At 51.5% G+C, this 17,087-nt stretch overlaps 5 protein-coding genes across 5 annotated transcripts; 4 read left to right on the top strand and 1 right to left on the bottom strand.

The window, feature by feature from the left end:
• The first annotated feature begins 343 nt into the window (after window positions 1–343).
• LOC100899135 (PIH1 domain-containing protein 1) lies at window positions 344–1,973 on the top strand. Its single transcript, XM_029111655.1, has 3 exons — window positions 344–571; window positions 678–733; window positions 1,029–1,973. Exon 3 carries the CDS (start codon window positions 1,050–1,052, stop codon window positions 1,971–1,973), a length of 924 nt encoding a protein of 307 aa, XP_028967488.1. The 5' UTR covers window positions 344–571; window positions 678–733; window positions 1,029–1,049.
• Window positions 1,974–2,169: 196 nt separating this feature from the next.
• Pi4KIIIalpha (phosphatidylinositol 4-kinase III alpha) lies at window positions 2,170–9,987 on the top strand. Its single transcript, XM_018639804.1, is given in 7 exon segments — window positions 2,170–3,333; window positions 3,526–3,913; window positions 4,044–5,461; window positions 5,591–6,037; window positions 6,197–6,754; window positions 6,879–7,386; window positions 7,553–9,987. Coding segments are annotated over 7 exon segments (6,231 nt in total). The 3' UTR covers window positions 9,301–9,987.
• Window positions 9,988–10,061: 74 nt separating this feature from the next.
• On the bottom strand, window positions 10,062–11,927 carry CSN3 (COP9 signalosome subunit 3). Its single transcript, XM_003744022.1, has 2 exons — window positions 11,726–11,927; window positions 10,062–11,494 (listed from the first exon to the last, which is right to left on the bottom strand). Exons 1-2 carry the CDS (start codon window positions 11,822–11,824, stop codon window positions 10,196–10,198), a joined length of 1,398 nt encoding a protein of 465 aa, XP_003744070.1. The 5' UTR covers window positions 11,825–11,927; the 3' UTR covers window positions 10,062–10,195.
• Window positions 11,928–12,172: 245 nt separating this feature from the next.
• Window positions 12,173–16,774, top strand: Brf (Brf RNA polymerase III subunit). Its single transcript, XM_003744048.3, has 2 exons — window positions 12,173–12,299; window positions 14,515–16,774. The coding sequence occupies exon 2, from the start codon at window positions 14,564–14,566 to the stop codon at window positions 16,631–16,633; it is 2,070 nt and encodes a 689-aa protein (XP_003744096.1). The 5' UTR covers window positions 12,173–12,299; window positions 14,515–14,563; the 3' UTR covers window positions 16,634–16,774.
• Window positions 12,487–14,071, top strand: tos (Exonuclease tos). Its single transcript, XM_029111654.1, has one exon. The coding sequence runs from the start codon at window positions 12,521–12,523 to the stop codon at window positions 14,069–14,071; it is 1,551 nt and encodes a 516-aa protein (XP_028967487.1). The 5' UTR covers window positions 12,487–12,520.
• Window positions 16,775–17,087: the final 313 nt, after the last annotated feature.

Here is a 17,087-nt window from a genome sequence, read left to right as displayed (position 1 = left end):
GAGCGAGCAGACTGTGTGGATTCTGCGCACCAAAATAAACTCAGATATCTATATATCGAACGGATTTTGTCGCAATTCGATCTTCGTGATCCGACCCCCTGCCAGACCGGGAAGCTCACGAGAGCTCACGGAGGAATTGAGGAAGTACACTTCTCCATCGATTCCGAACAGAACGAATTATTCTGCATTCGGGCACGGGAAACGCGAGAAGAATTTCCCGAGTTTTGAATATTCGCGCCGAGAAGTGAAGAGGACACAGTACTCAAGTGGTGGATGTGTAACTTGGGAGCGAGATCGAGAGAGGGATTAAGGAAAAGAGAGGAGGTTCTGCAGGCACTGCGGTGGTGTGTTCCGTTCCAATGACGGCAACTCGTCGCTTCGACACCGCACGCTCGACGCACATATCTACTGAAACAGCCGAAGTTCTATTATTTTCCTCGTCATCCGGAGCAGCCGCGAGACCGCAGCTACAATACGTTCGGTCTATCATTGCCGTTCCGCTGTTATGTGAGAGAGTGTTGCTGGTGACTGACGGTGGTGTGGACACAGCCGTGGTGAAGGTTGCGTGGTGGTATGTCGAATAAGATTTTATCCCGAACTCCATTGTAGATGAATATCTTCCTGGAGGAAGCAGATCATAAGTGCCTCACGCCGAATAGCGTCTCTCGTTCTTCCAGAGAAGAGGGCTTCCCACGGATACTCAAGCGCTGAATTCGAGCAACGAACGCCTTAGGTAAGTTCATCGATCACCAGATTAATAATTCAAAAGTCAGACAAGCCTAATAATTAATTCAGTCCAAGGATACGTCCTGAGTTTCATGCTCTCAGTCGAGTAAATGAGTGAATTTCCTCGTTCCTCGCCCGGACGTGCGCCCGTGCTCTCGGAGACAGTCTCGGAGTAATTTCTGCCTCTAGCGGCGATCCCCGAGATGTCAGCCGTTCGGAGAACAACATCGCACGCGTGTGCCAAATCAGCGCTCGATTGAAAGCGATCGTTTCCACAAGTTCTGTTAATCCGGCAATTTCAGATCGGCATCGGAGATTTTGAAATGGCCTTTCTTGAAGTTCCGTCGTCGCCGTCTTCGGAACCGACATCGCTTTCGAATATTGTCGCCGAAGATGAGACTCACAGAGAATTCCGCGAGCTGCTGGAAAGTGCCGCAGAGAACGCGGCGAACGAAACGTCATCGATCGCTGTCCGGCCGTCGAAGGGGTTTTGCGTCAAGTTCAAACGTGTCGATGAAGCCCACAAGAAAGCCTTCATCAACATTTGCCACACCTCTGAGATCCCGGCACCGATCGACATAAGCGAAAGCGAATTGACGAGTCTCCTGGAGAGTGAATCCGCGGCGAGCTACCGTGTTCCGTTGAGTCTGGGTGTACCTCATGACGAATTGGACAAGAAAGGAGAACCCTGCACCGCTTATGATGTCATAATCAATTCGAACTTCTATCAGAAATGTCTCTCAGCGATCGTGTTCAAGGAGTTTGTTACATTGCTGGCTGCGCAGGGCATTGAAGACAAGTACTCGATCGTGCTTTCGAGGACGGACTACGTCACCCTGCAAAACAGAAAATACCTGGGTTCAATGCCTCAGCACTATATTCGGGACCGGGGTACTACCAAACCGACGCCTCTCATCGACGAAGTAGAGACGCCTAAGAGAGAGGAGAGAGTAGCTGAACCTATGCCTCGGAAGGCTCCTCCGAATGTTCGTCTGAACCGAGTGCAGAAACCGGGAAGATGCGTCGAGCACCTCGTGGCAGAAATCGAGATACCGCACATGACGAAGCCGAATGAGGTGAATCTCGATATGGCGAAGGACAGGATCCTCGTACAGAGAGCCACCGCCGTGAAACCAGAAGTGGATGTGTATCTTCCTCTCGAACTCGATGTCGACAACGTCAAGGCTCAATACGATCATAAGACACGCCTCCTGCGTATCGATGCTCCAATTCTAAAAGTCCAGTGAATATATGTATGAGCTTATTGTCAAATAAATAACTCCATGGGAGATGACCATGATCGTTCCTCGATTGGTTTTCACTTCGGATCCGTCGGCAGCCTCAATCGATCATGTACGATCGTCGGTCGTGGGCAGTAGGATAATCGAGGAATCGAGATAATGCGAAAATCGATTTTTTTCCAGGTACGACACCGCTGGAAAAATGGCGAGCTTGGGGCGACGCTTCCACTTCGAAGCCGTGAAAGCACAGGCTCGAAATCTCGCGAAAATGGTGCCAACGCCCGAGGAGAAACTTCAGTATTTACTCCGCCAGTGTCCTGATTTGAACCAGTCGAACTTCACGATATCGAGACGTCACCAGGACTCGGTGATCGCGCTGGGTATCTACCTGCTCGAGTCGAACCTGAGTCACAAGAGTCTCATCGTCTCGTATCTTCTCAAACTGCTCCATGGACTGCCGAAGGCGAACTGGACGGACGAAGCTACGCTCAGTACCGACGAGAGACTCCCTCCCGTCGAACGGTTCACGTTCCTTTTGAACACCTTGTTGACCGACGTGATGATTCTCGATGAAACTGTTCAGGAAGAAATTCTGACGGCCCAGATCGAACTCTTCCAAATTCTGCTCAATGTCATCCGAGGCCTCCAGAGCAGCGACTCACAGGGACCCAGCGCGCCGACGCAGGGTAGGCTGACGCTGTGTCGGATAGTCGTTCCCATTCTCCTGGGAGCGGCTCGCGCCTTCGGTCGGTGTCACCCCGACGGGAAGTCGATATTCTTGCTGATTTTCCCACCACCGAAACCACCGAGTACCGTGCGGATCAACCCGTTGAACACGCTGCCGAAAAATCGTCGAACATTCAACTCGTTCCGACCGATCATACCTCGCTCGCTGTCGGAGTTAACTTCGGTCACCAGTTCCTCGATCGATTCGAACTCGGTGGACGAGCCGCAGAACTTCAACCTCGTCAGCATCGATTACGACACGACCAGTTTCTTCTTCAAGAAGATGGGCTCCTCCTACAGCCAACTTCTGCCTCAGATCAATCGGACGCCACTTTCCGTGCCGATGTCGAAATGTCAAACGCTTCTCATGCTGGCTAAGAAACTCCTCAAGAACGACATACTCACCTACATGGATGCACAGGCCGCTTCGATTTACGAGTCCGGAGATTTGCGGGTTTTCCCTTATAAGAGCTTGTCAGAGATAGTCAATTTGGTGTTGCTCGGACTACTTCAAGAGCTGCTGTGCCGAAACCCCCGACCGGGTATACCGAGCTCGTTCACCAGAGACGTCCAGGAATTCGTGAAAGCGATCTTCCTCGCTGGACAGACTGAACTGCAAAAAGTGAGTACACAACAATTTGTTTGCAAGTGGTGAGAGATTAAGTTCTATGCAGACTCCGAGTCGTGCTGAAAAAATTAAGAACGCTGAAAATCGGAGCGAATAATTCCATTTCCGAACGATTGTGCTAGGGCAACGACGACAAACTCCGATTCCGTATGCAAAACTACCGGTAGTATTTTTCAACGCGCGCCGTCTTTTTTTCCGCCGTAGGAGTCCAAAGATGAGGAGTTCAACGCCGTCACGCTAGTGGTTCAATCGAACGCAGCTTGCGTTGACCTCCTGGTGTGGGCAGAGCTGGATGATATGGGCGCCGACAATCTTTGCACAAGACTGTTGGAGAGGATCTGCACTCCGAGCGCGCCGCGGACCGTCGTGGCACACCTTCCCCTCCTGTTGGTCTGTTTAGAAGGGCTGGGAAAATTAGCCGAAAGGTTTCCCAACTTGGTGGAGACGTCGATTTCGGCTCTCAGAGACTTCCTCATCACGCCCTCACCCATTCTGGAGAAGCTCTATTACGTCACTCAAGACAAGTGAGTATCCTTGCTCCTGATCGTCGTGGCATCGTGGCACGCGCCTCTTCATGCCTTTGAATGCACAAATATGTACGCAAGGAGCGTATCGATCCCGCTTCGCATCGTCGTCACCATAATCAGAAAAAACAATTTCCGCTCTTTTTTCCAGTTCTTCGAAAAACCAGCAGCAGTCGGAGAAAGCGATGGTCGTGTCACCAACACTCAAGTCTACTTATGACCGATTGCGCGACACAGCAATAGAGAATATCTGCCGCGTGCTCCGCGTAGGTCTTCAACAGGACGCCGAATGTGTGCAGGCCTTCTTGGCCTCCCTGTCAAATCGTCTCTATCAGGCCGAGAAATTCAGGCCTGGGGAGGCAGGACTCGTGGCCCAGAACACGATACTGACGCTGGGTCACGTGGCAGTAGCCTTGAAGGACACGCCGAAAACGTCCAACTCGATACTACAGTTCTTTCAACAGAAATTTAACCAGCCGGCCTCGTCGTTGGACACCCTGATCGTCGATCAGCTCGGCTGGATGGTCATAGCCAAAGTAGAGAAGCACGTGTTCGATGCAATTCTCAAGATGTTCAGTCTGGTCACGATGGAGTCCAGCTCCCAGCAGTATAACGTAGGAACCAATGAAGACCACAAGCAAGGATATAGGCACGTTTCCCTAGCCGTAATCAACGCACTGGCGAACATAGCGGCGTCTCTGCAGGGCGACGAATACATGAACGAATTGCTATCTACCCTCCTGGAACTTTTTGTTCAGCTGGGACTAGAAGGTCGACGTGTGTCGGAGCGGCAGAGTGCCCTAAAGGCTTCGAGCTCTGCGGGCAACCTAGGCGTGCTTATACCCGTCGTTGCGGTTCTGATCAGGCGTATGCCTCCTATACTAAATCCGAAGCCGAGACTCCACAAGCTTTTCTGGGACTTTTGGCATTACTGTGTCGTCATGGGATTCACCTCGGAATCGGGCCTCTGGCCCTCCGAGTGGTTTGACGGCGTTCGCGAAATCGCTTGCAAGAGCCCTCTGATCGTTTCCAAGGAACACCTTCGTTCATCTCTGCAATACAATTCCGCAATCAGGAGCGACACCGTTTCTGTGGGCGAGCTCCAAGAAGTACGGAACCAGACCCTGAAACTTCTCAAGACGGATTTGCCCTTCACGGTCGACATAAGCGCGACCGTCAACAAACTCAACTTCGCCCAATGCACTTATCTGATGGCTGTGCTCCGGTTGGAAACGTTACGAGCGCAGAATCTCCTTCAGGGAGACTGTCACCTCGACTACATGTTCCAGTATCTCGAGTTTCCTACAATTCAAAAAGATAAGTCTAGTCTGTGGCAGTGCATCATGGCCGTCAGCGACAAAGTCTTCCTGGCAGTGCTCGACGTGATGCTGGCGAAGCCCAAGAACAAAGAACGCGACGACGAACTTGAACGCTACGCAACTTTTCTCCTGGTCAAATTCAATCATCCCATGAAGCAAATCCGACGAATCGCCGACAAGTACCTGTCATCGCTTGTCGATAAGTTCCCTCACCTACTCTGGAGCGGAAAAGTCCTCTGGACGATGCTCAATATCCTCCACGTGCTGGCCAAGAGTCTAGAACTCGATCCGAATCATGTGAGTTGAGGATGTGCGAACACTTTCGTCATGTACACTCCTTCTCATTAACATTTATTTGTCGATAGGATTCCATCGGGTCAATCTGATGAGTTATTATCAAACTCGTCGATCGTTCTTCTCTTGCAGTTGAACCCGAGCCTCCAGGTTCCCGGGACGAAATATTCGCTATCCTTGACGGACACCCTCGAGGCGCGCGAAGGTATCGTGCAGGACTTCGCCGCGCGGTGTCAAGGCATCATCCAGGAAGCCATGAAATGGGCGCCCATCGTCACCCGCTCTCACTTGGAAGAGTACCTTTCGTGCAGCTCCGCAAGGGCGGTGTTCACGCAGCATTCCGGCGTTTCCCTGGCTCTGGAAAGCGTCCTGCGTTTCGCCGGTCTCAACAGCTATGCCGCACCCTTACCTACGGCCACCCTCGACAAGTGGCCGAACTGCGTGAAACACAACACCTCGGAATTTGTTTGTGCGATCGGACTGCGCTCGAGATTTGGGGGCGAGATCACCGGTCTTCTTCAGGGAGCCGATGATTTCGTCAGGGTGAGGAACGACCTTGCCAATCAGCTCCTGACCAAAGTGAGTCATAGTTTTTTTTCCAAAACATTCGATCGAGCCTGAAGCTTATACTTGCGATGGCGCCGACGCCTTCCGAGTTCCTTGTGAGGATTTTTGCGAGTTCAGTAAAGCTCGACTCACCCGCGCTAATTTCTTTCTCCTTCCCCAACCAATAAACAGTTGTCCTTAAGCTGGGAGTCGAAGAACGCGAATCTCCTCATGGAATCAGTATTCCGCATCACCGCCCTTCTGATCCACACCAAGGGTGTGGACCGGAGTTTGCTCCACGCTCTCTGTTGGAGCACGGTGGAATTCTTCGCTGAAGACGCCATGCGGGCCACTGTGGCTTGCTGGCACTGGCTGTTGGCCGCACGACCGGACCTGGAGCTGGTTTTCCTGCAAGAGATGAGCGCAGCCTGGCTCAGGACGGTCTCACTCAAAATGGGAATGTTCTCAACCGATCCCGAACAACCCGACCCGACTCGACCTCAGGAAGGGGTTGTCCTCGAGCCGCGCACTCCTTTCGTCGCCCCTCACGCAATATGGGTGAAGTTCCTGGCTGAGAGAATCGAAACTGCCAAGTACTGCAGCTCGGACCAAGTCCAAATTCTAGCCGACCTATTCCAAAGATCATTGGCCTCGAGCGTCGTCTCGAAGGACGAACCTCGGCTCACGAAGCACGTTGGTACCATCGGACCAAGATTCCGCTTCCTCAACAGTGGCTTGTCGCTGCTTCAGGTAAGTTACGAGCGATTGCGTCTCGACGATCGCCGATCCAATGAGCCGGGATTTCGAACCTCCATGGCGCCCCGAAGTTCAAGTGTCGAAACGCTAAATATAAAGCACGAGCTTTTTCCCGCAGGGCGATGTATTGACTTCGAGTATTTTCCGCACCATGCTCCGAGAACGGATTTACTGCGCTGCTCTCGACTTCTTCTGCGGTCCTCAGATGTGCCCGACGCAGAACGATGCGGTGCTCCGCGACGACATCTCTGTGCTCGTTAAGTTCTGGACCTCAGTCTACCAGGAGAAAAAGTATCTCAAATCCAGACACTCCGGCGATGGTTGGGCAGAGCCAATGAATGACGGAAGAGGATCGACCGACGTTCTTTCTCGAACGACACCCACCGGTTGGATTAACACCGTAGGAATGAGCAGCGGCATGTCCACCATTTCAAGACGGTCGTCTGCCGGCAGGACGAAAGACGGTCAGGCCGCCGGAGCCGCAGGATCTTCACATTCCAACATGCAGCTGTTTGCCGAGGATTACATTAAGAAGAGAAGCCTGATCTTGTGGTTGCTGTCCTTCGAGATTGAATTCCTCTCGACTTGGTACAATCCCATGGGCGTTCCGGAAAAGAGTATTCAAAGTACGTATCGGCCCCGCATCTTTCCCACTCTCCCTCTCTATCTCATTTAATCCATGTCTGTGGAATTTCGCTTGTTAAGGTGTAAAATCTAAGCAGAACCTCGGGTTCCCCCTCCCCCTGAAGGAGTTGAGGGTATAAATTCCTAATATATCTCGGGAATTTTCAGATGAGAATGTTCTACAAGTTTGGCGTTCTCAGTCGATGGCAGAGAGAAATCAGCGAGATACGACGCGGCTAGCCTGGGACATCTCCCCGACGTTAGCCGTGTATCTCCCATACAGATTCAAAACCCAAGAAGTAATCGCCCTGGAGGTATCTTCCCTCGTTCGACAGAACCCGACCCTTGTGGCGCATCTTCCGGATGCGCTCCAGTACCTCGCTACTCCGGACAGCGTAACAGCCGACGGACCAGACCTCAACCATGTTTTGACGTGGGCCCACGTTTCGCCCATCAAGGCACTGGCGTTCATGTCGAAACAGTTCTCCCCCCACCCGATTACAGCCCAATACGCCGCCAGGGTTCTAGAACAATGTCCCCCCGACACGATCATGCTCTACATTCCTCAGCTGCTCCAAGCGATGCGTTGCGACGAAATCGGTTACGTGTCGGAATTTTTGCGGAAAACCGCCCAGCGGTCGCAACTATTCGCGCATCAGCTCATATGGAACATAAGAACGAACCTCTACATGGACGAAGACAGCACGTTGAAAGACGATCTGTACGACGAGTTCATCGCTCTGTTCGAGTCGATTCTCGCCGCCCTATCCGGTCCGGCGAAGAGCTTCTACGAGCGGGAGTTTGACTTCTTCACGAAAATCACCGACATATCCGGTCACATTCGGAACTTCCCGAAAGGTGCAGAACGGAAAAAAGCGTGTCTAGAGGCACTGTCCCAAATAGTCGTTCAACCTGGTTGCTATCTGCCATCGAATCCGGAAGCGGTCGTTGTCGATATCGACTATAATTCGGGCACTCCGATGCAAAGTGCGGCGAAAGCTCCGTTCCTCGCGCGCTTCAAGGTTCGACACTGCGGCATCGCGATGATGGAAGGCCTCGGCATGCAGCAGAACAGCGTCACTCTGGCGAAAGTCAGCTCACCGTCGTCCGACGTCAACATCTCCACGGAATACTATCAGGCCGCTATTTTCAAGGTCGGAGACGATGTGCGTCAAGACATGCTGGCCCTACAGGTAATCGCCCTGTTCAAGAACATCTTCAATCAGGTCGGTCTAGACCTATTCCTGTTCCCATATCGGGTGGTCGCAACCGCGCCGGGCTGCGGTGTGATCGAATGTGTGCCCAACGCTAAATCCCGCGATCAGCTGGGCCGTCAGACGGATATTGGTCTCTACGAATATTTCCTCAAGAAATACGGCGAGGAAACATCACAAGCCTTCCAGGAGGCTCGCTACAACTTCATCGTTTCGATGGCCGCCTACTCGGTGGTCGGATTCCTGCTGCAGATCAAAGATAGGCACAACGGCAATATAATGATCGACGCCCAGGGCCACATTATTCACATCGACTTCGGCTTCATGTTCGAATCGTCCCCAGGGGGCAATCTCGGCTTCGAGCCGGACATCAAACTCACCGATGAGATGGTGATGATCATGGGAGGGAAAATCGACGCTCCTTCTTTCAAATGGTTCACGGAACTCTGTGTGCGGGCTTATCTCGCCGTACGCCCGTTCCGAGATGATATCATAACGTTGGTGCACATGATGCTTGACACTAAATTGCCCTGTTTCCGAGGTCAAACTATCAAACTGTTAAGACAAAGATTCAACCCCTTGGCGCAATCGGAGAAAGACGCTGCGACCTACATGATAAAGGTCATCCGGGACTCGTTCCTCAATTTCAGAACCAGAACGTATGACATGATTCAATATTATCAAAACCAAATCCCGTACTGAGTTCCGACAGATGCTGAGTTTGAGTGAGTTGCGATCGACGTGCGCCCAATCAGTCCCGGAACACAGCTCTCGTTCCGATCACCGAGGCCGCTCCCTCGACTAGCGTGGAATTGATCATATCTGTGGCAGTTCTTATTCAGAGGAGTGTTTGTTACAGTTTACGTTAGACCGTGTCGTTTACTGTTGTTGCTGTTGATTGTTACAACTAATAAGTGATGGAATGTTTGTGAGCCACACCGCGAAAATGCACTTCGTAAGTGGAGCTTGGGTACCGCACGGAGGAAGACTGACTGAGTTCCCTTCATACTTAATGTTGTCGTTCTTCTTGGAGTCGTTGGTATTACGTTGCTGAATAAGCTGTATTCGATTTTCTTGCGTGTCTTGCCCGTACCGATCCACTGAAGAGATAGATCTTCCCGATCTGAGGAGTTTTGATCGTTTCACCTGGCACGACGGATTCTGATTCGCTAGAGAGATACTCTTTCAAAACCTGTCTTCCATGCATTCACTCTACGAACGAATGACGCATCCCAACCTAAATATATTCGTGAGAAGCCAGACGACCTCCCCGAGCATCGGTCCTCGAAATTTTAGATTTTCAGAAACAATTATGCGTCAGCAATCCCTTCCGAATCATCGTGGACAATGCTGGCGTCCCTCTGGATGAATAAAAGCGAATGAATATAAGCCAAGGATGTCTCGAAATCCTTCTACGCGCAGAATGCTTTCCCACATGCTCGATGAACCTCCTCATGGACTCGATTCTCACGTGCGATCAATGTTTATTATATAATACATAATTACATGATTCCCTCTCATGGCGAATCGCGCGTACCATCATAAGTTGCCCTTCTCAAGCAAACAAATGCTTCATAATCATCGTGAGTCTAGCCAACTAGTACCACTCTGTGGTCGAGCCGAGGTACTGAAACAAGGGGTCTGAATCAGCGGAGCGGCCTGGGGGATTGAGAGCCGTCCGACGCTCGAGTGAGCCGCTGCGGAGTTTATTCGACACGGAGCCGGGGCCAGGACCCGCCGCTCCTTCTTCTTCGTTGGCACCGACTTTGTTGATGAATAGAGGATCGACCTGAATGTTCTCGGAGAGCTTCTTCACTTTATCGGCTACGTCCATGTAGCGCCGCATTTTCTGCTCGAGCTCGAGGAAACAATCGGGATCGTCGAATTTGTTTGGACTGTCTTTGAATAGAACCATTCCGTCCCGTTGGTTTATCGTCGCGTAAATCTCTCCGTCTTCGATCATGTTGACGAGATGCCGTTCGGCTTCCCGCGCGCTGCTGAGATTGCACCTCTGAGCGACATCGCTCAGACTTAAAGTCAGGAACGTTTTCGTCAGCTTCTTGATGTTTTTTCTTGAAATCGAAGCTATGCACTGCTTTATGAGACCGGTGTTGCCGTCCCGAGCGAACTGCTCGGCGTGATTTGCGCAGAAGTCTCTCACGTGATTCACCGAGTTGGAAGCGTACACCGAGTCCAGGTCGTGGTAGACTTTCGATATCTGATGGGCGAATCTCTCAACGACCGAAGACGTCCACTTCGGCAGAGGTTCCACCTTGCCTTTGGTGATCAGAGACAGAAGAATGTGCTTCTTATAGGCTTCGAGCATGATGTGGGACACGACGACCGACTCGACCGTGATCGCTGCCTCGAAAAAGAACAGAGCTTTGTCGTACTTCTTCAAGGCGGTGTAGATCATGCCGCCGTAATAGAAGTAGAGAAGGAAGCCCTTGGCCGCGTACTTCGCTTTGCCACGAACCACATTGGTGATGTCAACGTCCAGGAATCGTAACGCAGGCTCGAACCACTTGGAGAGCAGGCAGAGTTGGCAGAGGTCGCCGTGAATTTCGGTGAGGTCCGATGGAGACGACTGAAGTCTGTCGATCGCGGTCAGCAATAAGGGAACCGCTCTTCTCCGGTCACCCCGCTCGACCATGGCGGCGGTGAAACGGTGACAGAGATCACAGAAGGGATCCACTGCGCATTTGACTTGTTCCTTGCAACAACTCTCGAGGAAGCTTTTCGTTTGTCTAAAGAGTAGCTCGAAGTCATCGTTCGGCGAAAACTGATTGTACTTCAAGGTTAGGATGTGCAGCACGCCGAGCGAGTGTCTGTAGTCGTTGAACGTCTCCAAAGCGTTGTCCAATACGTTCATCGATATTTGCGAGGGCATCAATCCCTGGAATGGTTTAAAGTACATGATGTGGAGGTACAGCGGCGGCACGAACAGAGCGGTGATGGATGAGGGTGCAAAACGAGTGTTGCTCATTCCCATAATGTTTTCCCGCTATCGAGATCCAATGTTTCGTCGATTCCGAGGATCTGGTGGAGCCGGAACATGCTCGGTGGAGGCTTCGAATTTTTGAGAGCCATTCTAGACCTACGGATAGATGAAACTCTGAATACTTACCATCGGTGAGGTCGTGATCATGTTGCTTATCTCCTGATACTTCCCCTGGCCCGACAACTCCTGCACCTTGAGCACGAAATGTTCCACGAAATGACTCATTTTGTGCACTTATGCCCCCCGAGGATCGAATCCGATCAGAAGTCTACAGACACTTCGAGGACCGTCAGGCGATACTCACTCACACGCGGCTACGACCGCAAGCAGATCAATGTTTTGATTCCGACGAAATGGCCGCTCTGCAGCGAACTAGATCGCGCAGTGATCGCCGTATTCGCAACTCTAGAAACTCCAAGGGGTCGGAAGATCATCGCCTAGCGGGATGAGGATCAGCGGTCCCTCTTCGGGGCAATGATTCGGGAGCAACTCGCCCCGGAAAAGCCCGATCGGAGCTCACCGACCGATGGATGGCGGATTGATATTCATGATGAGCTCTACCTGCTGTGTTTCAGATGGCGAAGCTGGGCCCCGACTCACGTGGGTCTTCACATTTCTGATGATTTCAAAAAGATCGCAAGCGCTCTGACCCCGGCATGATGTGATTCAGTTCCCCATCGAAGTGTTCATCTCGCAGCGCGTAAGTTTCCTGAGATTAGATCAATAATCCCACTCAGTGCATGGATCATGGCTGAGCGAGTGATCGCTGCTCCGAGCGAGTCCGCCGTCAGCTGGCAGAGTTTCGTTTGTTTGGAAATGTCCCGCCAAAAAGCATAGGCAAATGGCGAGCCACCAGAGTGTTCAGATGTCTTCGTAGTTTCGTACATGATCGTGACTAGCGTAGAGCCGTAGACGCTCGATATGGGTGTCAGCGGACTGTTGCCGTTGCTCAAAGGTGCTTCGAAGCCTGCCCACATCGCCGACTTCAAAGGCTCCGTGGCCGCCGTCGATGGATACTGTTGGCTTCACCGCGGGGCTTTCAGCTGTGCGGAGAAACTGGTCATGGGAGAAAAGACGGATTTGCATATAAAGTTCTGCATGAAGATGATTAATGCCCTGCAAGCGAACGGAGTGAGACCTGTGGTCGTGTTCGATGGAAAAAGTCTCCCGTCGAAAGCAGACACCAACAAGAAGCGGGCCGAATCAAAAAAAGAGAATCTGACCAAAGCCAAAATGCTCTTCGCTGAAGGCAAGACACTCGAAGCCAAACAACTCATGAAACGATGCGTCAACATCACGCCAGAACTCGCTCATCAACTCATCTGTGAATTGAGGAAACATCGCATCGATTACGTAGTCGCACCCTATGAAGCCGACGCTCAATTGACATTTCTGAATCTGAACGGGTACGTGGACCTGATCGTCTCCGAGGACTCAGATCTTCTGTTGTTCGGTTGTGAGCGGGTCCTCTACAAGATGGACGTGAACGGATACGGAACGCTGGTGGAGAAGTCGAAAATTCCCCAGTGTCTTGGGTCTGGCGGCACGACCCACTTTACGCACGACAAGTTTCGTTGGGCCTGTATCCTCTCCGGATGTGACTACTTGGAGAACCTACCGGGGATAGGACTGAAGAAAACTCTCAAGTTCCTCAAACCCACTTCAAATACCGACCCGTATTCGCTACTGAGGAAAATGCCGAATTATCTCAAAATGCCTTCAGTGACCGTGACTGACGACTACATCGATCGTTTTGTCAAGGCTGACAACACGTTCTTGTATCAGCTGGTCTTCTGTCCTGAAACGAAGAAACTGCGTCCACTGAATCCGTATCCCGAAGGTATCGGAGGTGAAGACATGCCCTACGCCGGCACCTACTACGAGGAATCATTAGTTATTGACATTGCTCTGAGCAATATCCATATTAAAACGCACCGACCCTTGGGAGAGAGATTTTTCCCCCCAGACAACATTATCGTGCATCGGAAACGAGCTGCGGAGGCTGTTAAGCCAGCGTCCAGCGTGTCTGCCTTCAGCTTCACTAAGAGAGCCAATACAAAGATCTCAATCGAAACACATGACGATATCGACGTGGAGGCCAAGGAGCGGGAAATCGCCTCTGAAGTCATTCAACTATACGCCACATCGGGGTCAGCTGCTGGAGAAGACATTCCAAAGGAGTCAGAACCGGTGAAATGCGAACGACGGTCTCTGCTAGACGATCTCGAGAAGCAGGAGGGGTGCACAACGTCATCGCCGAATATTTTCAAACGAAAAGTCACACCGACCGCTTTAGAAACGAAAAAAGCGCAGCCGACGGCGAAAATCGACAGGATAGTTAGCCGATTCTTCGTCAGCAATGTCGGTCCCCGGACTCAGGTGGTGGCAGTCAAAAGAAAAGCGGCTACGCAAGAAAAGGCCGGTGCAGCTAAGAAACAAGTTACACTTCGCGATCTCTTCCAAACAACGTGATATCGGCTCAAATAATACTCTCGAGGCGGGCGCTAACAGGACGGAGACTCGTTTTCCTGGTACACACGATAGTTGTTCGTCTTTGCAAAATTATTCAGTCGCTGGTGGTTGCTGTAGTTTTTCGTATGGTGCATGTGTTGATGTCCTGAGGAATACAGATTTCAACTCCCACATTTTCTGCAATAAATTCTTTGTGGTTTCGCAGTGCTAGTTGTGATCTCTCCGACAGCGCCAGCAGGTCCACATCAATGTGTCAAAATTAAAATTCTCGTCGATGATAATCGTCCGGCGCTCGGGATGATAGCAAACTAGGTGATAAACTCGACCCGCGCTCTGCGTCGATCGGAGCCGATAATAGGGAATTTATGAATTTCGATTTCCAGCTGCTTGACGCCCCGTTTCCGGTACCGGTCGAGCTCATTGATCCATTTTCGATCTTACAGGTGTTCATACGGGGGAACTCGAGCCCGTAAATCACCTGACTGATACACGATGGCATCCACGCAGAAATGTCAGTATTGTGGAACGAAGAAGATCGATGTCGATCGGTCACGAGGAGACGCGGTCTGCACGGGGTGCGGTGTTGTTCTTGAGGATACGTTGATCGTATCCGAAGTCCAGTTCGAGGAGACGGCCGGCGGAGGATCGCGCGCCATCGGTCAAATGGTCACAGGGTCAGGGGGAGCTCGTATTCAGGGCTTTCGATACGGGGGCTCGAAAGCGGCGAGAGAGCTCACCATTGCCAGGGTCCGGACCACAATGAAACTGATCGCGGACCAGTTGCAGCTCAACGACGACATTGTCGAGAGCGCGATGCGGCTCTACGAGATGGCGCTCATCCGGAATTTCACGGTGGGTCGACGGAGATCGCACGTGCTCGCGGCTTGCATTTACATTACGTGCCGATTGAAAGAGTCCTCGCTGATGCTGCTCGACATATCCGATGTCGTCCAAGTGAATGTGTACGAGTTGGGCAGAACCTACACCAAGCTCGCCCAGGAGCTTTTCATAACGATTCCTGTCTTGGACCCCTGCATCTACGTGACGAGATACGCCCAAAAGTTGGAATTGGAAGGAGACACTCATAAAGTATCGCTGACCGCGCTCAGACTCCTACAGCGGATGAAAAGGGATTGGATGGCCATCGGCAGGAGACCCTCTGGCTTATGCGGAGCGGCTCTTCTGGTCGCGGCTCGTATGAATGGTTACAATCGGAGTGTACAGGATCTCGTCGGCATCGTGAACATGAGCACGAGCACAATCAGAAAAAGACTCACAGAGTTCGCCGAAACTCCGTCCGGCAAACTGAATCTAGACGAGTTCGAGACCGTCGATCTCGAAGAGGAGCAGGATCCCCCGATCTTCAAGGTCAATAAACTCAAAGCCAAAGAGAAAGAAGAAGAAGTAGCACCACTCATCCTCGCGCAGCTCCGCGAATATCAGAGGGAGATCGAAAGTCAGCTCGAAGACCGTCAGTCACAAGTGCACAAACGATTCGCGAAGTATCTCGAGATGCCTTCCGAGTTCAGTAAGGGCGTGGCCTTGTCCCGAGAAGAAGAGGAACTCCTGTCGGGCAACTTCATAATCGAGGATACGATGAACACGATCAGAGAGTTCGCCGATGTGAATATCGATGGTGACATGACTGTGGCTAAAGACATTCTCGACAACAACGATAAGACTGCGGCTGATGGTAGTGCAGATGCCACTGCTGGGGCTTCAGGGGAAGCGAGTTCGTCAATGGCTTTAGTTCCTCTTCAGAGAGTGGCCAGGGAACCGGACTATGTTGTGCAAGAAGACGGTGACGGCGCTCTTGATCTCGACGGTATAGACGACGAGGAGATCGATAATTATATCCTTACGAAGGAGGAGTCCGCTCTTAAAGCGAAAATGTGGGTCACCGAAAACATAGGTTTCCTTAAACTCGAACGAGAGAAGCAAATCCAGAAGTCGAGAGACGCCGCCGCCGGGAAGGAGACCAAGAAGAAACTTAAAAGGTCCCGGAAGAAGCTCACCAATCAAGGGACCCCCGGGGAAAATTTCCAGAAAATTCTACAAGAGAAGAAAATCTCGAAAAAAATAAATTATGACGTTCTCAAGAGCATAGATGCGCTTCTCGGCGGCAGCGGACTCGACGAAGGTCTGGCCACTTGTGATCAGAAGGTCAGTAAGATCGAGAAGCCAGAAGACGAGGACTTCGACTGCGGAGCTTCAACGAGCAGCTTCAGGACAACGGTTTCACGACGTCGGAAAAAGCGCCCTGCGCCGGATCTTGAGGAACTGAAGAAAGTTTCCAGCATTGCAGAGTCGCTCAAGAGTCAATTGGTACAACGACGAGAGGAGAGCGAATGTGACGATTTGGAATTCATCAAGAGACCGAGAAGCTCTCCAGTTCTGAAGGAGGAGGAGCTCGCGGCGCATGTCCCGGAAAACGATGTCGAAGACGAAGTTGATGACGACGCTGAAGACGAAGCCGTGGAGTCGGCTTCGCAATTGTTGAATCGGCACCGGGGAGACGACGACTATCCGGGTTCCGCTTACGGTGTACAGGAATATTACTAGGATTCATGACTCTCTGAGTAGAAGGTGACTCGATCGATTGCTTTGCGCTGGCCGTCCACACATTGTTAGATGCCTCGGCCCAATTGAGCTCTTCGATCCACCCTCGACCAGCTTGTGACGGTCAATTGTTGACCCGAACTTTCGTCGGGCGCGACTGCATGATGTAATCGAGGCCGCGTATAAACTCGAGAGATGCAACGCTTCGGCGAGGTCATGATTTTTAACTTGTATGATATGTACATATTCGTACCATGGAAGACTGCAATAAAATAAGTTCCGGAGAATACGATACCATGTGCCTCATCATTAGGACGAATAGGCCCATGATCCTCGAAGCTCGGAGTCCTTCCGAGCCGATTTGTTTCCAAGCTTGCATCCGCCATAGATTCATTCCGCAGCCGCTCATATCCGATCAAGGATTGGATTCTCTGCAGGAAGTTCGGTAGAATCGAGA

The sequence above is a fragment of the Galendromus occidentalis genome, unplaced genomic scaffold (assembly GCF_000255335.2).
Source record: "Galendromus occidentalis unplaced genomic scaffold, Mocc_1.1 scf7180000077458, whole genome shotgun sequence".
Taxonomy (NCBI): Eukaryota; Metazoa; Arthropoda; class Arachnida; order Mesostigmata; family Phytoseiidae; genus Galendromus; species Galendromus occidentalis.
Note: the sequence above shows the minus strand (reverse complement) of the source record. Positions and strands in the feature narration are given on the sequence as shown.

Bases quoted from the DNA above. Each gene is read 5' to 3' on its own strand.
- LOC100899135 (XM_029111655.1), top strand. From the start codon at position 1,050: ATGGCCTTTCTTGAAGTTCCGTCGTCGCCGTCTTCGGAACCGACATCG.
- CSN3 (XM_003744022.1), bottom strand. From the start codon at position 11,824: ATGAGTCATTTCGTGGAACATTTCGTGCTCAAGGTGCAGGAGTTGTCG. The intron at 11,495-11,725 runs GTAAGTATTCAG...AAACCATTCCAG, and splicing joins TGATCACGACCTCACCGATG to GGATTGATGCCCTCGCAAAT.
- tos (XM_029111654.1), top strand. From the start codon at position 12,521: ATGGGTGTCAGCGGACTGTTGCCGTTGCTCAAAGGTGCTTCGAAGCCT.
- Brf (XM_003744048.3), top strand. From the start codon at position 14,564: ATGGCATCCACGCAGAAATGTCAGTATTGTGGAACGAAGAAGATCGAT.